Below are 23,440 nucleotides of genomic sequence, written 5' to 3' on the forward strand. Positions count from 1 at the left end.
TAGAATCTGCAACACATACAAATTACAATCACCTCTTTGCTCAAAACATGTGAAACTCATCAAATTTCTACCCAACCAATTAGATGTACCCACATTGCTTCTAAAATTCTCCCCATTCAAGCCTTCTGATTTTCAGCAGTCGACAGGTTAAATGGCTGCCAAATAAATCCCAGCAAAGGAAGATTCATGTATTTTGCCAGAGAAAAGGTGAAAATATTAAAAATCTTAAATGCATTTTAAGTACTACTACTATAATAAATTAAATCTAATTTATTTGAAGCATCTTGTCAATTAACCATTACAGAGTCCCTAAGAATAATCCATTTTGACAAATTAAGCCCTTCAGCAGCCATGCTAAGTATTTTAATATTTAAAGTAAGATAATATGCAAGTTTAAGAAATAAAGCACATATAATAAAGGCACAAAAATATGAAAAAAGGTAACTCATTCTGTATATAATTTATATTTTTATTTTAAGCTAATGCAAAAGTATATCGTACAAATTTATTTGGTCTCTTTTACTTATTATAAGGAGACATTTCTCTATTACTAACAGGCAGGCATGCAGCCTAAATTGTTTTTTATCAACTATTTGTAAAATTATTCAGCAATATTTTTAAAGCCTTAAGAATAACAGAAATCAACTATAGAGACTTTACGAAACAGAGCTCATCAGCGCAACACAGGGACTATGTTCAGCATCTGAGACAGGTGTGGTAACACATCTTCCCCGAATCAAAACAAGCTTAACTCAAGACTATCATCACATCCTGTTCTTTGCATTCGACAGCTTGCAAAGCTCAAGTGCAGCCACAAACATAACAGCAAAGTAGTAGGGACAGGAAGAGGGTGAAATACTTAAAAAAAAAAAAAAAATATATATATATATATACACATATATATATGTACTGATGCAGATAAATATTACACTGTAGCATCAGTTATGTACAGGATACAAAAGAAAACCAAACATAAAAATAAAAAATAAGGATGGCAAACCATCTATCACAAACATATTCTGCAAATTAGTAAGATTAACACGATAGAGGGATTTCTCTAAGCAAAGTGAACAGTTTTTAATAGATTGGCTTATTACAAATCTCTACAAAACATGACTTAATAAGCAAGGAAATGGCTACTGTGCATTTCTTACCAGTGCTGTGACATCCTTTGTAAACTGTAGCTAGCAGAAAATAGGAAAACATAGTAGAAGCTGCTTACTGATATAAAGACAAAATCATGTTGTCATATTGATGCTGGAAACGGCAAGCTAAAAATACATCTATACTTGTTTCTCTGGAAGGTACCAAGAGAGGTAAAGGGCAGTGAAGCATAAAGAATAACTCCAGTATTCTTCTGAACATCTTTTTCTCAGGCTTTTATCTGATTCTTGTTTGATGTGTCTACCATTCTTGAAAGCAAAATACATCTGGTGACATGCATTCCTAACAGATATTTTCTTCAATATGCACTGCTGTCTGATAACATGCTACAAAGCTTCCCTCCACAAAAGCAACAGTGATGTCTCTCATTTCCCCAGAGCTTCTTCCATCTCTGCTTCCAGATGACGAAACGAATGCTCTATTATGCATTTAAAATAGTACAACCTCCTCCTTCCCCAGTAAATCAGAGCATAACCACAAGTTGTCAGCAGACTGCAGCTGCCTTTACACTAAGATTCAGGGGGGAAAATGACTTCTTTTAAGTAAGTTTCACTTAAAAATTAAGATCTTTCAACACTGTGCCTTTTGTACTATTGTATTAGTTTGCAAAAATAACTACTGGATAGACATAAAAATATTACTTCCAGAGTAATTCTTGTTAACCTATAATAAATATTACAGAACAGAGACTAGAATGCAGTGAGAAATTAAAGCTATCCATATAAAAGAAAACATGTCTACATAATATTTTTATGGCATGAATACAGTTAATCCAAACATGCATTTTGGGTATGTGCATTGACACACCAAGTCTATCTTTTCCATGCTGATTAGAATCATACCAATACTTTTCTGCAATAGGAAAATTGTGTCTGGATGAGAGAATACTGTACTGTCTGGTACAGCATTTCCCACAACATCCTTGTGTAATTTTATTATATACCACCTGAAAAGGAGGATGGGGGAGAGGAGTTCCCTATGGTCAATGATGTAGGGTCACTTGGCAAGCTTTTTGATTTCTCAAAACCACGACAACATTGATGTACATTGTGAAATTCGAAAGGAAAATATAAACTTACTCACCATGGAGGCCATTTTTTTTCCAGAGGTTTTAACATAATTAGAATATCTACTTGGGTAATGCTATTCTAGAACTAATATTTTAAAGATGACTCCTTTATTCAAATTTGGGAAGAAATATTATTGTTTAGTAATAGAAGTATACGGCTGGAACTATTAAAACTTGAGAATATTTTACATACTTCAGACATCTCTAATATTCCTGTATGGCAATTCTAAATGCTAAATAGTCTACATTACAGTCACAGGTCCCCACTTCTGAGCTAAGTTATCGCAAGGGGCCCTGAAATCCATACACATGCAGGCATTAACAGTGAACATCTCACACATGCAGTACTATTATCTAATGTAAGCAGATATGGTTGAGATAAAATATGAATTCATTCAAGAACATTTTTCACAAAATATACACTGTGAAACTCAAAAGTACAAACTTACTCACCAGGGAACCCATTTTTTTCCCCAGAGATTTTAAAATAATTAGAATATCTGCCTGGGAAATGCTGTTCTACAACTATTTTCTTTTTTTTTTGAAACCGAATCTCACTCTGTTGCCCAGGCTGGAGTGCAGTGGCGAAATCTTGGCTCACTGCAACCTGTGCCTCCCACGTTCAAGCGATTCTCCTGCCTCAGCCTCCTCAGTAGCTGGGATTACGGGCATGAGCCACCATGCTCAGCTAATTTTTGTATTTTTAATGTAGGTGGGGTTCGCCAGGTTGGTCTTGAACTTCTGACCTCAAGTGATCCACCTGCCTCGGACTCCCAAAGTGCCAGGATTACAGGTGTGAACCACCGAGCCCGGGTAGAACTAATATTTTAAAGCTATCTCCTTTATTCAAATTTGGGGAGGAATATTATTTTTGAAACCAATGTCATAAGAATTACATATTCAGTATTAACAATTTTGAATTTTAGTTAGGTTTTAAGCCCAAATGGATACTTTACAACATATGAAGGTGTTTTGATAGAATTAGAAAACATTTAAATTTTTCCCAATTGACTAGCTCTTGTGAATTCAACAAAATATGACAAAACATTTTTAGCCATTTTTTCCACTCAGCCTTTTTGTATACCACTTCACATTCCTTCTTGAGCTTTCTTTACCCTTGTACTTAAGTATTACACCTTTTGGAGTTTAACAGCTTGTATTTTAAAAACTGAAGCCTTCCCTAACAGCCCTGTTTTGCCTATTAGATACAAAAAGCTCTAAAAAGTGTGGGGGGGAGGAGGAGGAGGAGGAAGAAAATAAGAAAGATGACCCAAAGAATTCTTTCTTTGTAATTAGAACTTCAAACGGTATGTTAAATACAACTTAATATTAACAGCCTGGATCTTGATTATATGTACAGTGCCTAATAGTAACTAAATAACCCTAAAATAATCTTCTAGCTCATTTTTTATATAGTCACATCAAAATCACCATGACCATACCTATGATAAATGGTAAACAAAACAAAACAGAGCAAAAAAAAAAAAAAAACCCTGAAGAATAAATAAGGTGGTAAGATTAAAATTCCTGCCTTTCAGTTCACCTTTAACAGGTTATTAATTTAATGCCATTACCTATGATAAGAGCAAGAATAACTTCATGTTTGTTGGTAGATGCCAACCATGCCAGCGTAGGGAATAGAAGGGGATGGTGTAGATGGAGAAGGACTTTCTTTTTATTATACCTTTCTGCATTATTTCAAATATTTTCAACCAGCACATACTATTCTTGTAATTATTTAAAAATAGATTTTTAAAAATTACAAAGTAAACTGCTGCTAACCTACAAAATACGAAAGAACCCTCCAGAATTCATACTCTTGCTTCCCTTACTCTAGGCCGGACCACCTACATGTACACTTGACAAATGGCTACTTAATCTTAAATAGGATATTATACTGATAACAGAACACATGAAATGCTTATTTTAAAAGTAATTCTAATAAGCTTCAAGAAAAACTTAGTTTAAATTACATTTTTCAACTTATATCACACATCCACAGAGCAGCAAAAAAGAACACTAGACTCAGAACCCAGAGGTTCACGTTGTAATAACAGCTTATGGTAAGCCACCCAAACAATTCATCTCCACTCAACAGCAGTATAGGACTGTGGTTTAGAGTACAGGCTTTCATCTCAGACCCACCCGAGTTCAAATCCTTATACCATTTGCTTTCTTATTACACCAGACATGCTGTTTAACTTTGCTGTGTTTAACATAGAACAGCACAAAGTACGTTTAAAATGTCCTGGCCAAATATTAGATATACCCAAGAATCTCCAGAGTTATAAAAACCAATTAACTTAAAATTTAATTTCTGAGTCAATGGAGCCAAATGCTTAACAAAATATCTTGGGTGATGAACCAAGAAGAATGCCCCGATCTAGTTCTCCTACCATTATCTCACTCAGGGAAGTATTCTCTTTGGTCAGTGCTGTGGTCTGAATGTTTGTGTGTTCCCCTCCCCCAATTCGTATGTTGACACCTAATCACCAATGTGAATGAGTTAGGAGATGGGGCCTCTGGGAGATGATTAGGTCATGAGGGTAGACCTCCTGTATGAAACTAGTGTCCTTATAAAAGAAGACACAGAGAGCTGCGTCAGCTCTTCCACCAAGTGAAGACACAGTGAAAAGGTACTATCTATGAGAAAATGGGCCCTCACCAGACACCAAATCTACCTGAGCCTTGACCTTGGGCTTCCCAGCCCCCAGAATATAAGAAATAAATTTCTTTGTTTACAGGCCATCCAGTCTAAGGTATTTTGTTACAGCAGCCCAAATAGACTAAGAGAGTCAGCATCATTGTTTAGGTGACCAGACTGGTGTGGCTATTTCACTCATGCATAGATAACATTTAATGGGGAAACAAAATCATTTTGGTTTTTGGAAATAAAATAAAAAACCTTTTTATTTTGCAATAAATACGAACCTGTCTAAGATACCAGAGTCTAAAATATTACAACAAAATACTGTTAAAATGATTAAAATGAATGTAATACTATTTATATTTTAAGCTAGAAAATATATGCTGGTTTAAAAAATGAGGCTGCCAAGCACAGGACTCCTATTACTAGCACTAGTTTAAAAACAGAAATGAATTATTCTTAATTTCACTTCATGGTTTTAAACATTTTATCATTGTCATCCATGAATTATGAAACCTATAATCATATACCTGTCCTTACATGAGTCAAGTTTTAAGCCAAATTAAATTTTCTAGGCCACCTCTCAAAGGTGAGCAGAGCACTTCTAAAATAATTTGGTCTGTGTATCACTTCAGAAAAGAAAAAAAACCTCCATGCACTACCCAATCCTGTTGCCCAGGCAAACATATACAAACTACAAGTGTTTCCATGGGTAAATGATTTTTACAGTGGCTATAAAAATGTTCACATTACCCATTGCTTTTCTTTACAATAAATATTCAACCTCATGGGAACAAATACATCTTTAAAAGCATATATTTTGAATAACAGATTTAAGATCTGCATAAGTACTTCTGAAGTACATTAAAGAACATTTTAACTCTGGAATATATGTTAGAAACAGAAAATTATATACTCCTTTGATTTCTTAATGAATTATACTACATTCAAATGTGAATTAAGGACAGGTTAAAAAGTAGAGTTTTCTTTTATGATTAAAGGCATGTGCTTTTATTTCTTAATGATTAAAGTAATTCAAATACCATATTTTAAAAATAAATTTTATGTTACAATATACCAGAACTCTTTACTGCTGAGCCTTGAAGATCTGTATGCTCATGTTATTTACTGAACTGGTTTTTCTCTGTCTCTGGGATACTTTATATTTTACTTTTACTTTAGATTTACTTAAATAAAATATAACAAAACAGACTATTCTGGAACATGAATGAGTAACAGAAAAAAACTAATTTTTCTTTAAGTGACCTGTTTTTCCATTAATCATATCATTACAAAATTACTCCTTCCATTGCATGAAGTGGTTTGCTGCTCTTCATCAATCACACTGCAGGATATCATGGCGATTCTGCATTTAATTGCTTCCTTGCCAGCCAGTGCCTTCACCTTGGCAAGGAAAGGGTCTACTGAAGATCAGAAAACAGTTCAGTTTCATAAACTGATTCTGTCTTCAAGCCTTCAGATTGCAAGGAGGAAGCCAGGTAAATCCTTCGCTACCATATACATCATCTTCTGTATAAAAAGAGCACTAGAGAAGAATTCCCTATTTATTTCTAGTCTAGTGATTTTCATAGCCATTGGTGTCTGTGGTTATGTCTGCTACATGATCACTATGCTGAATTGTCAGGGTAGGAACTCTACAACCACTTTTGCATGCCTAGGAAAATTACTGCAGCTAACTGTACCTTCCTTCCTGAGCCTCCCAACTCCAACTGAACTGTGTACTTCAGAAGGGTAATTGTTATCAGTACTAAGCCATTCCTAAATAAAATCTACATGCCTTGAAAACATGGGGTTAATCCCCATGAGTTTCACTTAATTATAGTTTACATGTCAGTGAATGACTCTTTAGGATCAGCTTTAGTGATTTTTTTTGTAAAACATGTTTACAGATTATTTAGGGCCTTTGATGAGCTAAGTTCAAACTACTGCCTTACAAATGAAGAACATTACTATACCATTTCCATTACCATGACAAAGAGTCCATAAGCTCCCTGCTTTTCTTGAATTTAGCTATAGGTAATGAGAAAAAAACCCAATTATTCACCAAAAAGAATTAAAAATAAATACTTCAGTGGCCACTGCCATTTCCTAGATCTGTTAGTTGTCAGTATGTTAAAGAGTTTTTCTATTTTATTCTACTGAACTGCAAAATCAATTGAAGGCAAGTGTTATTTTCTTGAATGAAATATGTGTGTGTGTATGTGTGTGTGCATATATATATATATATATATATATATATATATATGTTGTTTTTTTTTTTTTGAGATGAAGTTTTGCTCTTTCGCCCAGGCTGGAGTGCAGTGGCGCGATCTTGGCTCACTGCAACCTCTGCCTTCTGGTTTCAAGCAATTCTCCTGCCTCAGCCTCCCAAGTAGCTGGGATTACAGGCGCCCACCACAACACCCAGCTAATTTTTGTATTTAGTAGAGATAGGTTTTCACCATGTTGGCCAGGCTAGTCTCGAACTCCTGACCTCATGATCCGCCTGCCTCAGCCTCCCAAAGTGCTGGGATTACAGGCGTGAGCCACTGTGCCCAGATGAAATTTATATTTTTATCATCAGCAATATTTAAGCTTAGTAAAGGAGTTAAGTATTCCATTCAATTTCTTTCTTTATAAAAATCAGAAAAATATTTTAGACTAAATACTAAAGTTTTCAAGTTTCATTTCAAGACCGTAACATATTTTCCCCTTAAGTTGTAGACTCCGTTCATTGTGAACATTTTAGGAATGAATTGATACTACTAACAATACTGCTTGGTGAATTTACAAACAGTAATATTTATTGGAAAATTAGAAAATGGTAATCATAAAGTTTGTCCTCGTATTAAAAAAATAAGATTCTGGGGTTTTTTTCTCTGTACATAGTGAGAAGGAAAAAAAAAAAAAGATTCTAATTCCTGGGGATATGCACTTGCACTCTGAACTCTTCGTTTGGTCCAAGGATGAACTAGAAGGCAACACTAGGACAAACTCTTTAGAAATCTCATTCTAAATGACAGCATTAAGAGTTCACTGTAGAATCAACATAATATTTTCATGTCAATTGCAAAAACTTGACAGTGGTATTTTTGGTCTGATTTTTGTAAAATGTAGAGAATTCCAGATTGTGTAAAAGGAACCAGAGGGTTTTTAAATTCTAGAATTTTTTTTTAATTCCATCTTTAATACTTCCATCTCAAAAATATTTTCGTAACATTCATGACTGTAAAACAACTCATATATGAATAAACAAAACTTACCACTTGGAGAATGTCTTCATCTTTTGGCATAACACTGAGTTCCAATGTTGTATCACTGAAATTGAATTATATACTATTTTAGGAGAGGTAGAAGTGTATAAAAAAGACTTAATGGAAAAACAGTTAACTCAGAAGTATTTTTTAAACTGTTTAAGAGTTTATTCTGGTTTTCTTATATCTTTATTTTTAAAATCAAATCATTAGAATGAAAAGAAGTCACCTTTGTATACGTAAGTTAACTATATACAAAAGAGGGACGGACCCCTGCCATGTTTGTGCTATTCATAATCAGTAAAGTCTTCTTTATGTTTCTAATTTAGAAATATAAAGTATGTTGCTTATATTAAATAGTCCCAGGACAAAACTCTTAACAATATCAGTATACAATTATTTATTGTTTTATTCAAGTCACAAAACAAATTATAGATTGTTGTCATATATTCTGTTCATCAAGTTAAAATTCATTAACATGAAAGAACCCTCAAATTTAATATTTCAAGTAATTTTTTTTTAGACTGAGTCTCACTCTGTCACCCAGGCTGGAGTGCAGTGGCGCAATCTTGGCTCACTGCAACCTCTGCCTCCTGGGTTTAAGCAATTCTCATGCCTCAGCTTCCCAAGTAGCTGGGACTACAGGCATGCGCCACCATACCCGGCTAATTTTTCTATTTTCAGTAGAGAGGAGGGCTCACCACGTTGGCCATGCTGGTCTGGAATTCCTGACCTCAAGGGACCTGCCCACTTCAGCCTCCCAAAGTGCTGGGATTACAGGCGTGAGCCGCTGCGCCCAGCCAGGCAATATTAAACATCTTAATTTTGCAATATTCCCTCCTGGCCTCAGAGTGAAGGAAATCGCTTTACCGTCACAACTACTGAGCTGACTCATTTTTAATAACTATATAACATTTCAACTATTTGCTTTTTTCCCTATGATTTACTTTTAGTGCCTTTACAGGGACAGCTCAAAGTCTAATTTTATTTTGGTTCTGTAGATTTCCTGTTGAAAATGATAGAGAAATTTCCCTAAGTTTAGAAAGTTCAAAGGGGTAAACAAAACTGAATCCTGTGATCTGGAGGTACATACAGATATGGCAAAGGTGCCGGGCGAAGCGGCTTATGTTCCCAGGCCAAGGTGGGTGGATCACTTGAGGTCAGGAGTTCGAGACTAGCCTGGCCAAAATGGTGAAAACTCGTCTCTACTAAAAATACAAAAATTAGCTGGACATGGTGGCAGGTGCCTGTAATCCCAGCTTCTCAGGAGGCTGAAGCAGGAGAATTGCTTGAACCTGGGAGGTGGACATTGCAGTGAGCTGAGATCGCGCCACTGCATTCCAGCCTGGGCAACAAGAGTGAAACTACCTCTCAAAAAAAAAATAAATAAATAAAATAAAATAAAATAAAAAAGTTATGGCAAAGGCAGTGCTACTATCTCCACCAAATGCTTTAACAGCTAATCTAACAGTATCAGACAGATTTTCCCCCAATACAGTCAAGAGATTAAGAAACAATCAACAACAAAAAACAAAATAATCTATCTACTGATGTCTCTTCTTGACAGATTTGAATCATTATGTTTAGTTTCATAAATGCTCAGATTATACTAAACCCATGAGAACCACAGGTTCAAATATATTTAACTAGTAAAATATGTAGGTACTTTCATTTCAATATTTAGAGTTGGTAGAAACTGATGTTTAGATAAACTCCTGTGTAAGGACACATCTGTTTGTTTGTTTGTTGTTTTTGTTTTGAGACAGGGTCTCACTCTGACACCCAGGCTAGAGTGCAGTGGCTCTATCAAGCTTCACTTGATTAACCTCCTGGGCTCACTTGATTGACCTCCTGGACTCAGGTGATCCTCCCACCTCAGCCTCCCAAGTAGCTGGGACAACAGACACACACCACACCACCATGCCCAGCTAATTTTTTGTAGAGACAGGGTTTCACCATGTTGCCCAGGCTGGTATCAAATTCCTGGGCTCAAGTGATCTGCCCAGCTCAGCCTCTCAAAGTGCTGGGATTACAGGCATGAGCCACTGCACCCAGCCCGCAAGGACACATGTTATATTAATCCACTGCAGAATCTCAAGGGCTTTGTGGTCCATTACCCATTTGCTACCAACTGCAGACAGAAGGAAAACAACATTTTTAATGGAAATAAGATTATGAAAAAATATTTCTCTAATATTCAAATTGATTTCAGTGGTTGAAGTGTTATTATTCTGAAAGATGAACCGTACCAGTAACAGAAGAATTAAAGTAGATTTTGAAGAAAACAATGATTAAGTTGTTTTTTAAAGAAGAGATATTAACAAATACACTAAAAATCTTTTAAGTTATGGGCTGACAAAACATATCGTTGTATTTATAATGATCTAAATTATTTTGAGGAAAAAAATTTTGGCAAATCTGTTATCCCTTGGAGAGGCTTTAAATTCATTATCAACATTAGAGGCAATATTCAAGAGTTGTTTTCTGTTAGACTCCCATTAAATATTAAAACATTAAAGAAAATACTCTGAGATCAATTAATCATGACCATGTCATTTAATTGTAAGAAATGGCAATGTATTAGGGCATTAGTGTAAATAATTTAGATTACGGCATGAGCTACTCTAGACATAGTTAGGAGAGCTTGATAAAAATCTTCAGAAAATGAATTGCACTTGAATTACAGACAGGTGAGTTTGGCCAACAGAAAGCATTAGATAATCCAAAAGTTCCTGTATTTGAATCTGAGAACCTCTTACAACAGAGTGATGATCTGACTGGGCTCAGATCCATGGCCTAGCCTTGACAGAAATTCAATATGGTAACTCTTTGGTTTCTAACTTATTTGTAATTTGGAAAAATTTTCTAGTTGTGTGGGTGAAACAGAGTAGGACTAAATGATCTTCGAGGTCTCATAGACAGTCACTCTATAAATATGTATCTAACTTTAGAGCTCAAAATCCTATTATTCTGTAAAATGCAGGCAGACAAATGGATTAAAAGGGAATGTCTTGTTGTCTTGGTTAGAACAAATGAATTAATTGAGTCTAAGAAGATTATTCAAAAAGATACTTAAAAGTAACATACCCCAGTAAGAGGTTTTAAAATAAACTATATATGCATTTATTTATATATTAGAAACAAATTATACATTTGTCACTTCAAATAAAAGGGGTAAACACAGTAAATCTAAAATGTGTGCCTCACAGCCTCTATGGGATTTTTTTTTTTTTTTTTTTTTTTTTTTTTTTTTTTTTGGGTGCCTCTATGGGATTTTAATCATAAATCTGATACATCTGTCAAACCAAAGCCACCAACTAAGCTATCCTCAGATAGCTGGTCCTTGGCAACTCTCAAATGCATTATATCTAAGGGAAAGTTCCACATCTCCTTGTCACCACAATTCCTGATAAGAATAGAAGATTGTATTAAATCTATGTGCTCTATTGATTTATAAAACCCATCTTTGGGTTTTAATGTTTTAAGACTCTTACCTGTTTTGAATTAAAGCAATTACTTGGGAGTAGGTTTTGCCAATAACACTTTCTCCATTGACTTTTATAATTCGGTCACCTTCAAAGAGAAGTTAAAAAACACATGAGAAATCCTGCAGAAAGTCACTTTTGAACACTTTTGAAATATTTCTTGAATAATGTCCTTATTTTTAATGTCGTATATATTAAAATAATAAAATACAGAATTGTGAGAAAATTATTAGTATCATAATTATAAAACAATTATATGAATATCCTAGCTTATTACTTTTAAAGTTTTTACAAAAGTAAATACATTTTAATATATCCAGCTTTTTGTGAAACTAGCCATGTTCTAAGTAAGAGTTCCAGTCATTACTGAATTTAGAAATTTCAAAAGGTCTAGTCACCAGGGGACCAGAGCTATACTACTTATGCTCCTATCAGTTGTTTCCTGAGTTGCAGAACTAATTATCTCTCCACATACCCTGTCTTTTTTTTTTTCTTTTTTTTTTTTGAGACAGAGTCTCACTCTTGTCTCCCAGGCTGGAGGACAGTGGTGCAATCTCGGCTCACTGCAACCTCTGCCTCCCGGGTTCAAGCGATTCTCTTTCTACTCTGAGTAGAGTAGGAAAGGAAAAGACAGAAACAAAGAACAGAGGAAAGAAGAAAATAGGCAAAAATGTACTTTTTGTGTGCTTATCACAGCATATCTCCACTTCATCTTCCCAATCATGTGGGGCTTAAAATACGACAGATGATACATTCTAAAGAAATCCCATATGCACACTAATATACATATTATACATATTAATGATATTTAAATCAGGCTTACTTTAAATATAATTTAAAAAACTAAGGTGGGTAATACATTAACAGTACATCCTTATAAATCTTAGCAATGATGTCCACTACTTTCTAATATTTGTAGGTGAAAATATAGCATTTTATTTAAAAGGCAGTGAAATATAGCTTTTCAATAATTCCCGTTTTAAATTGTTTAATGTTTAAAAAACAAAAGAAAAAAGTATTTTAGAGTGTGCACTAATATAAATGAAATCTCTACTTAGGGTTTATTAAATCACAAATCACAAAACATTTTAGAACAAACAGCTACTATATCCAGCCAATTAAGCCACATATACTGACACCTTCAGATGAAGCCAGGCTTACATTCCGCATTGGAGACTTAAGCCACTTTGTGCTGCAAACTAATTAACTCAACTCTAGCAGATCAGGCACTTCCAGAACTTGAAAATCCAAGATTATTTCACTTATATCAAATAAATACCTTCATAATTTTGCTACTTTGTAATCCTTTGTCAAAATTCAATGCATGCAAAATTTGTTCCTTAAAAGAGCCTCTAAGAGTCTATTATCTGTGTGGTAACTAAAAGTGCTCACAGTGTATCAATTTATACTGTTATTTCTGTTCAAACCCATCAATATGGGCATCAAGAAACAATTAGTTCTCAAAATTAGTAACAACAGATGTGAAGGAAAAGGAAGAAGCATACAGAAAGATACAAAAGGAAAAAATATCGAACATGAAATATGGAAGAAATAAAGTGAAAAAGAAATTAAAACGTATTGTTTAAAGAAGAATATCAGCACCTGTACATAATCCAGCTTCAAAAGCAGGTCCTCCTTCTTTAACTTGCTTAACAAATATGGTATCCATTGGTTCCAAGCGGTTTCTTTGTTTTCCTGTTACAGAGAAGTCCAAAGCATGATTTTACTTCACAATACTTTACTAAAATACCAAAATATAAAATAGTATTTGAGACAATTAAGCAAAGATTTTTAATGAAATATTAAATACATATCCTGAATTTGGATGCTAAAATTATAATGTAGGGGTTTTCATTAATTCAAACATTTATTTTGCTTCTTCCATAACATAATGACAACCACAACACTGTAATGCTTTCCATTTACTGGCTACATTCCGTTTGTTAGGTGCCACACTAAATACTGTATCTCAGAGCTAATTTCCCCGGCAAGTAAGTACTACTACCATTCATAAAAGAGGAAACTGAAGCTTAGAGGGATTAAATAAAGTCTCCAAGGTCACACAGCTAACAAGTGCCAAAGCTGATTACACAGGCGGTACTCACGCTACAGCTTTTGTTTTTCGTTTTGTTTTGTTTTGTTTTTTTGAGATGGAGTCTCACTCTGTCGCCCAGGCTGGAGTGCAATGGTGCAATCTTGGCTCACTGCAACCTCCACATCCTGGGTTCCAGTGATTCTCCTGCCTCAGCCTCCTGAGTAGCTGGGACTAGAGGTGTACACCACCCCGCCTGCTAATTTTTGTATGTTTTAGTAGAGACGAGGTTTCACCATATTGGCCAGGCTGGTCTCGAACTCCTGACCCTGTGATTCACCCGCCTTGGCCTCCCAAAGTGCTGGGATTACAGGCGTGAGCCACCGCGCCCAGCCTCTACTGCTTCTTAATACTGCATTGTGCTAAGCATTAAAATGTAACAATGAACAAGACATATTCCTTTCCCTTCAGAGAGTCTGGTAGGAGGAGAAAGACATACAAACAAATAACAGTACAGTATAAAAACAATCAGAGACAAATACAAAATACAGTCATGGCAATGAGGAGAGCATGATCAACCCCGTAAGTCGGAATTTCACAAGCTGTTTTCCATGGACCATTGGCATTAACATCTAAGGTGTTTGCTAAAAATGGGTGTTTTGGAGTCTGACCAGAAATCTGCTTTGTCAACAAGTTTCCCAGATGATCCTAATACACATTAAATTTTGAGAACAACTAGTTGTTTCAGTGAAATAGAAGTCAAGGAAAAATTCGCAGATGAGAGGACATTTAAGCTAAGTGACTAATAGCATAAGTATTGTGGGGGAAAAAGGAGGTACACGGTAGTTCTAAAAGTGGGTCCCAGGACCAGCAGCATCAGTATCACCTGGGAATATGTTAGGAATGCAAATTTGTGGACCCCACCCTAGATCTCCTGAATCAGAAACTCTGAGGTGATTGTGATGCACACTTAAGTTTGAGAATCACTGAAGTAGAAGACACAGTCCTGACCCTTAAAGAAGAATGTAACTGAGAAAATAAGGCATATACATGTGTTGAGTAACATGATACTACTTGTTAAACAGCAATACTGGGCAAAAAATGATTGAGTGTCAAATACAAAGAGTTCATAATTATTGCCATATAAAACTGAATTGTTACCATAGTGTATGCACCAAGATGTCTTAAAGGAAGTTACTTAATAAAGGAATATCTATCACTAGCTCCCCTTAAATACTTAGCTATTTATACTGAAAGACGCCCTCTAAAGCAATGAACAGCTAGATTTCAAAGGCAATGGGGCATAGTAGAAATTGCTTGTTTTAGAAGCGAGTAGACATCGGTCCAAAACCCTTCCTTTGCCACTTGAAATTTTCTGTGTGCTACCCTTTATTTTTCTTCATAAAACTTACAACCCACTACCTAAAATTACATTTTTATTTGCTTACATGTTTGTTGTATATCTGTCTAACATAAAGATCAGGAATTTTCGCAATGCTCACTAATATCCATAGCACAGAGCAGGCATTCAATAAATAATCATTCAATGAATTAATATATTTATTATTTAGTTTAAATTCACACAAGCCCTCAAGATGGGCATTATGATCCTAAAATTGCCATTTGAGTGCAGAGGAAAAAGAGACTCAGTAACTTGCTAAGAGGCAGCTCAGGGATTTGAACCCAGGCCTGAATTCAAGTGTGGCAATTCCATGCTGCCTCAAAAGTAACTGAAAGTGATTTATTTCTCAAGCTCTACTGTATTCAAGTAGACAGTCCATTTGCAATTAATTTAAAAGGAAAAATACTTTCTTATCAATTCAAGTTGCTTAAAATGCAAACGCTGAATTCCAATCAAGTTGGTGATCAGGTTAGGTCACTCTGTGGTCAATCTACTATTTACAATAGTTGGCATTAAAGAAAAAACATCTATCTTCTTGGCTAGATATCTAAAGGCTTAGTAAGTTTTGTTGCATCAAGTCACTGCTTTCATGGAAAGATTTATGTAATAAAAGAGAAGAGACATTTCTCCTATTAATGTCTTCTAGTCCACTGTGTCTCAAAGGTGATTATTTCATACTTAAAAATACAAAATGTAAATGACCATTAATGAATTCTACAAAATAATAAAATGTTGGTTGGGTAGCAATGCGGTGACTTCTGAAAATTCTGATAGAAAATTTCACTTACACAGAATAGCGGTGGTCCAAAATAATGTGGTGTTAATTCTATAAAAGAAATACTAATTTTGAAATGACTGCCATTGTAAAGTCAGACATACTTTGCCACTGACAAATCTTTCAATACACTATGCCTGAAAACATACGAAGATGGAATAGATTAAGAGTCCAATCCTATAGCAAGCACTGTTACATCTGCTAAGAGTTGCACTTTTAATTCTTGCTCACTTTTTTTTTTTTTTTTTTTTTTTTGGAGACAGAGTCTTGCACTGTTGCCCAGGCTGGAGTGCAGTGGTGTGATCTTGGCTCACTGTAACCTCCGCCTCCCAGGTTCAAGCGATTCTCTTGCCTCAGCCTCCCGAGTAGCTGGGATAACAGATGCCTGCCACCATGCCTGGCTAATTTTTTTGTATTTTTAGTAGAGATGGGGTTTCACTATGTTGGCCAGGCCGGTGTCGAACTCCTGACCTTGTGATCCACCCTCCTCGGCTTCCCAAAGTGCTGGGATTACAGGTGTGAGCCACCGAGCCCGGCCTCTTGCTCACTTTCCTTTCTGAACTTTCTCCAAAAATCTGACTTGCTACCTAGATATCATCCAATTCCTCCTAGAGAGAGAAAAACATTTCCCAGAAATATCCCTTAAATATAAGCAGATTTCACTAAGAAATATACTTTTCTTCAATTTCTATACACCTTGGCTCTATGTCTTGAGTTAAACACTTGACTCATGAATTTTAAGAGTGTCTTCTTTTTAAGATACGTGCTCCGCAATTTTGCCAGAACTGGAAATCAGAAGTATCATATTTAACACGTGTGTGATTTACAAGCTCTCTCAGGTCTTTAGTTTTTGTAAATAAATTTCTAGATATGCAGAACTAAAAGCCTGATCCCGAATTGTGGTAATTCACCAGGAAAAATGACTCCTTACTTCCCTGTATGATTACTTAGCAGACCCAGATGGCTTCCCTGGCAATTCTTAGTAAAAGCCTCTTTCAATTCCACATCTGTATTTTGTAACTTCTCAATTTTTTGAGAACACATGGGACATGTTTCAAAGAACTGTTAAATACCTTATTCAAATATCATTTCCTAACCTTATCAAAAGAGAGTGTGTCTTTTTGGCACATACATGCAGTTAAATCTTCCTATATTTGCAGAAAAGAAGGTAAAAAGACAATTATCTTACATGGATGAGAATGGCTAAAGTAACCAGGTTCAGAAAAAGTCTCATTTTATGTTATAATATATAATTAGCACTGACTTAAAAAGACATAAAAAGCACATGTAAATTTACCTGAACTTGAATAGTACACTTAAAATCAGAAAGAACACACATACGTCTACAATGAAGTAAATATGATCAGTTGGGGGAAAAAATAACTTGAGTAAAAAAATTAATTATATATAGGTAGTAGCTGCCATCTAAATACTGAATGTTCAGGTGGATGTGATTCTTATTCTCTGTATTCATTATAATGCAACAGTTAAGACCTTGGGCCCTATAACCATATTACATGGTTTAAAATCCTACCTCTGTCATTCATTTTCCAAGTGGGGTCATCAGATTTTGCAATATTTGATATATATTTAAACTAAAAAATAGTAGTAGTCTATCTGAAATTCAAGTTTAATTGAGCATTCTGTATTTCATATGACAACCCTATATCCAAGTGATTTTAGATGAAAGATTTGTACGTGCCCCCAGTTTACTGATCTGAAAAATGGGGATGATAATAATTATTCCTACCTCGCAAGGTTGTTGTGAGGATTAAAAAAAGATAATCCAGTAAAGCATTTATATAATATCTAGTACATGCAGGTATTTGTTAAGTATTACTTATTATTATGATAGTCCTGATTATAAACTTTTCAGGTTTACAAACAGATCAGAGATGATCTTGGGTACACAGAGCCTGTCACATCGCAAGTGAGCAATAAATACTGGTTGAAAGGACACTCATCAAACTCAACTGTCATATTATAGGGAAGTCAAGGAATAGTGCCGGGGGAGGGGATGGGACGGGAAACATGAAAGAAAAGAAAGTAAAAAGGTAAAAAGAGATTACACTAAAAAAATTTCCAATAACTCTGACTCAAACTATACACCTGTCTTCAAAGAGATTGTGTCTAAAACCAAAGTGCTACATCTATAGGCCTGGGGGCTTTGTCAGTCAAAAAGGATGAGTTAAATCTCTAGTGACCTCCTTCTTTGGAGAAAGCCTAAGACAAAATCATTTGCAACATCTAAATTATTTGAAATCTTTAAATATTAAGTATACAAAAAAAAACAGACTAAATAAAGCTAATAGATTACTTTTAAGAAGCAACAAAATTTGAACTATGACAGTTACAAAAAGGACTCTGTAATGAAGATCACAGAGAAACAGATCATGATATTAAGAAAATCCTACAGTTCTGAGGACAAGAGAAACATATTTCTTAACAGACTGGAAAAATATATAGTTTATACAAAGAAAAACTATCCCACATTTTAATCAAGAGCAAAGCAATAGAAAATAATGGCTCTTGTCTATGGCCATACCACTTTTAATGTGCCCAATCTTGTCTGATGTCAGAAGTTTAGCAGGACTGGGGCTGGTTAATACTTGGATGGGAGACTGCCTGGGAAGATCAGGTGCTATAGGCTTAAAAATAAAATAAAATATAAAAGAAAGAAAAAAAATAATGGTTATAACTGAGACTGAGCTTTTGTTTCTTCTCTCTCAGAGTTCCCAAAACTAGCTATTGGAGAATTTTTTTAATTAAACCAAATCTCTGCTTTTATGAGACTTATTTCAAAAAATGGTATTTTTTCCATTGGTTTCTTTGTTGCCAAAGAAAAATCTCTATCTTTATACAACAAAAGGCCGTTGAAATGAGACTGTGCTCCAATCTGAAAGTCAGATAAGCCTCGGAAGAAGTATACCCTCCAGAAAGGTGGAAAGCTAAAGAGGTTTATCACATAATAGAATATGAAGGCACCAAGCATCAGTTATTTAAAGGAAATAAATAGCATATTGAAATTAACATCTATTTTACAGATAAAAAATAACTGAAACCCCAACACAGACTGAAATACATAGCAAAGTTATGTCTGAGTGATGAAAAGGGATCTCTATTTCTCTTTGATGGAAAATAGACTGCCACAGAAAAAAACAGCATGTGGAAGAATTTATTGAGCAATAGGAATGTGGATCTATTAAGGAAAAAAACAAAAATAAGGAGTAATATACACCAAATTCAGGCTAGTAACTACCTCTGGAGGAAGGGAATAGGAAAAGAGTTGCATAAAAGGGCCTTATTATATTTGCAGTCATTTATGTCTTCAGGAGAGAGAAAGAGAGAAGGAAAAAGAAAGGTTATGAGGGGGTGGAGGTGAAGCTGAAATGTTAAGATGACAAAGATGGGTGGCAAGCATTTAGAACCTAACATTTTTGCCTAAAATATTTCATAACTATTATTTCTTATTGTTGACAACAGGCTTCTAACTTTTATTTTGGGGATATGGTTTACTGGTATCTTAAGAGTCTAACAGAGACACAATGTCCAATATTAAAAATCCGTATGTATCATATGATAAATATATCCTATATAAGTCATTAAGCAGAATCCAATTTAAGAAGACTGCTATGGCAGATTATTAGTCCTTTCTTTGTTTGTTTGTTTGTTTGTTTTTTGGTAAGGAGAGAAGCACTAAGAAAGATGTGCCAACTTATTAAATCTAGGTGTTCCCCAAATTCTCACTCAAAATGCTCTCACTTGCAGGTGATAGCTAGCACTTTAAAATTATATCTCCAAGTCTCCAATCTGCAGATCCAGCAATTACCATGAGCTCCCAAACCCAAATTCCAATAATCTCTGGATACTGTCAGTAGAATGTCACCTGTCAGGTCTCAATCACATTATATCTATTATTAGTAAAAACATACTATCTTTCTACTCAACCTGATCTTCAAGTAACAACAAACAGAACAAAATGAAATAAGAAAGTTTGTTTAATATAAAAAAGCAAACCATGTTCTAACTGAATCATGCTAACCTTTCTTTCAACCCACACCTCTCTAGTTTTTAAAAGGTTTTACTGGCCGGGCATGATGGCTCATGCCTGTAATCCCAACACTTTGGGAGGCAGAGGCGGGTGGATCACGAGGTCAGGAGTTCAAGACCAGCCCGGCCAAGATGGTGAAACCCTGTCTCTACTAAAAACACACAAAAAATTAGCCGGGCATTGTGGCACACGCCTGTAATCCCAGCTACTTGGGAGGCTGAGGCAGATAACTGCTTAAACATGGGAGGCAGAGGTTGCAGTGAGCCTAGACTGAGCCACTGCACTCCAGCCTGGGTGACAGAGCGAGACTCCATCTTGGGGAAAAAAAAAAAAAAAAGGTTTTACCGTGGAAATGTCCAGCATACACAAAAGTAGAGAGGACAATAAAGCCCCATGAATGCAGCTTAAATAATTATAGAAACATTTTCAGTCTTGTCTTGCTTCATTGAAACCCATCCACTTTAAAACATTTTAATGCAAATCCCAGATATCATGTCATTCATAGATACTTTAAATATATCCATATACACCACTAACAGATAAGAACTGTACATTTTCTTAAAGGCAAGACAACAAAATCCTTCAACAGTTCTTCACAGTATGTAGCATTCTGCACTATGTGATTTGTACTGTAAGCTGACAAACCCACTCTATTTTCATCTTCCTAAATACCTACTTAACATTAATAAAAAGCAGTATGTCATGACAGAAATGATAGCCCCAAAGGCTATGAAATAAATTTAGAAAGGTTTCACATGTAAAAATCATAATAGAATCCTAAATTAAGTGCCTTAACAAGTAGCCCAATGCAACTGCTCTACCTACGTATTCAAGTTCAGTGAGTTCATATATGCACGAGAATATATAGTACATGAAAATCTCCAGCACACAGAACAGTGCCTGGCACATAGTAGATGCTCAACAAATGTTTGCTAATTAAAATTAGAGCCCTGGAAAATGCCAATAGTAAAAATTCCCAAAACCAACTTGGAGAGTTGTTTCAGGGACAAAGCAATAGTGCTATGACTAATCTATACTATTTCCCTCAAATAGTATAAGGAAAATGCTGCCACTCAACAGTAGTTTAAGTACACCACCACTAGGTGTCAGACATGAATCAAAATTTTCTGGCATTATGAACTATCTAGGCAAGAAAGACTGTGGATGGGTGTTATTCATTCAACAAATATTTACCGAGTTCTTACAAATGTGCCACGCATTGATTATCCTACAATGAACAAAGAATCCTGGCATCTGCTTTCTAAAGTATTTGAAGTTCATGTAGCATTGTACATTTCACATGTAACATTTCACACACAATATTATCATATCTAGATTCATAGCCCTATTATTTCTGTTATGCTACTAGAATTTAATTTCTCTGCAAACTCAGAAAAATTTGTTATGGTGCTCTAACCAACTATCTTTCTATCTGACTTTATCACCTCTCAATCCTTTAACCAATTAAACTTGCTTGACTTTATCAAGACCTTCCATTCCCTTTAGCCTTCTTCTCCATTCTTCTAAACTATCAGTCTCCCTCCAGAAATTACTTTCATGCTCACTTCGGCAACACATATACTAAAATTGGAACAGAAGCTCCTTTCTTTCTTACTAACATTACCCATGGATCAGTATTTCAACAAAATTCACCAGCACCCTCAACGTCCTTTCCCCTTAACCTTTCAAAGCATTCGAATTGCCAATCTCTAACTACAGAGAATTCCAAAATACACCTGCTCTGTTCTTGTTCTTGGCCTGCTACTACAGCTGAATAAAACTGCATAACAATCATTGATTTACAATTTCCCTGTTCAGCTAAGTTCTTGACACCGCTCAGAAAAGTCTCTTGCTTGCATTTTAATTCCTGTCCCCTCAAGGTTGCTGTTTCAAACTTCTAGTAACCTTCTTTTTTATTTATTTATTTTTATAGAGACAAGGTCTTGCTACATTGACCAGGTTGATCTCGAACTGACTTCAAGCAATCCTCCTCCCTCAGCCTCCCACCCAAAGTGCTGGGATTACAGGCATGAGTCACCACACCCGGCCATCATAACCCTCTTTAACTTGCTGTTCCATGCTGATTTCCTCACACTAGTTCAATAACCTTGTCTCCCAGTTCACTCAATTGCTATATCCTCAACTTTTTTTTCTTTGCCTGTCCTCATTTTCTTTGTCCTATTTCAGGTGGGGATTTAGTCATCAGTCCTCTTCAGGGCCTTGCCACCATAATTCTCTCTTCTCACATGTGAAACTTCATGTGAGAAAATCTCTAGTCTTCTCTCCAAATCTCATGGATATATAAAAGCTTCCCAAACAACAAAAGTTCTCTCCACCTTTCCATATAGCTATCCTCTCTATCCCTTTGTTTTTTCAAACTACTTACAAATGTAGTGTATGTATCACTTACCTTCAGTTACCTCTAATTCAGGGTTTCTCAGAAATTAACAAATATCTCCTGGGGGGCAAAACTGCCAACTACCCTACCCTGACCTTGTCACGGTTTGCTGCTTTAATTTTTATGTTCCAACCCACTCCTATCTGTCTTCCTCCTCCCTTCCGTCCACTGCACTGAAACTGTTCTCAGTAACTTTACCAAACTGCCATTTGTCAGGTCTAGTCCAACTGTAACTCTTTAGTCCAAATCCTAATGAATTCTCTACGACAAAGGACAAATTTTCCACTCCCTTTGCCCCACTTAAAATTATCACCTCCTAATAAGCAAATTACCAACTCCTCCTGGTTGTCCTCAGACCTTTCCACTACTTACTCTCAAATTTCCTTTCTGATTCTTCTTTCTCTGACCATCTCTTAGAGTCTTGTCTTTATTCTACATGTCTTTATCCTCTCTGTGTATGGTTTCACTTATGCTTAAGACTTAATTATAACATATAAAATGACTGTCAAATCTATTTTCAACCTCTAACCTCTTTCTTGAGAACTCTAGAAACAAATTTTCAGCTAGATACTGAACTCTACAGGCATCAGAAATGCAACTTATCCCAAACTAAACTCATTTCTCCAGAGGAAGGAGAGATATATTTCACTTCAATATCCTTCGATCCTTCATTTAATGACACCTCCATCTATCCAGTCACTCAGGTCAGAAAAGCACAGTGCTCCAAAAGGCATCTTTAACTGGAGACACACACTCCATCCTAAAATCTTTCCACCAAATCTGGGCAAATGTAACTTCTAAATGTCTCTAAAATCTGTTCTGGAATGCCATTTTTTCTTCCTCCTGATAAACTCTTATTCATCTGTTAACAACCCAATGGACACCCCACCTGAGATCCCCTCACCTGGTGCTTAAAACTGACTTCAAAAAGTTCCGGCCAGGTGTGGTGGCTCATATCTGTAATCCCAGCATTTTGGGAGGCTGAGATGGGTTGATCACCTGCAGTCAGGAGATCGAGACCAGCCTGGCCAACATGGTGAAACCCCATCTCTACTAAAAAAAAATACAAAAATTAGCAGGGTGTGGTGATGAGTGCCTGTAGTCCCAGCTACTAGGGAGGCTAAGGCAGGATCATCGCTTGAACCCAGAAAGCATAGGACCCA

The 23,440-nt window shown here is 35.6% G+C and overlaps 1 protein-coding gene across 3 annotated transcripts in view; it reads right to left on the reverse strand.

Moving 5' to 3' along the window:
• The window catches only part of ARHGAP21 (Rho GTPase activating protein 21), a 136,001-nt gene that overhangs the window by 37,803 nt on the left and 74,758 nt on the right, over positions 1 to 23,440 (reverse strand). For 2 of the 3 annotated variants that reach the window (XM_054522088.2, XM_054522094.2), the window contains exons 5-8: positions 13,222 to 13,314; positions 11,629 to 11,707; positions 8,144 to 8,198; positions 1,155 to 1,184 (exon numbers count right to left, since the gene is read on the reverse strand). In XM_054522088.2, the coding sequence (XP_054378063.1) occupies positions 1,155 to 1,184; positions 8,144 to 8,198; positions 11,629 to 11,707; positions 13,222 to 13,314 (257 nt within the window). The remainder of the gene's footprint in view (positions 1 to 1,154; positions 1,185 to 8,143; positions 8,199 to 11,628; positions 11,708 to 13,221; positions 13,315 to 23,440) is intronic. The other variant, XM_024253724.3, reaches the window with a different exon arrangement.

The sequence above is a fragment of the Pongo abelii genome, chromosome 8 (genome assembly GCF_028885655.2).
Source record: "Pongo abelii isolate AG06213 chromosome 8, NHGRI_mPonAbe1-v2.0_pri, whole genome shotgun sequence".
NCBI lineage: Eukaryota > Metazoa > Chordata > Mammalia > Primates > Hominidae > Pongo > Pongo abelii.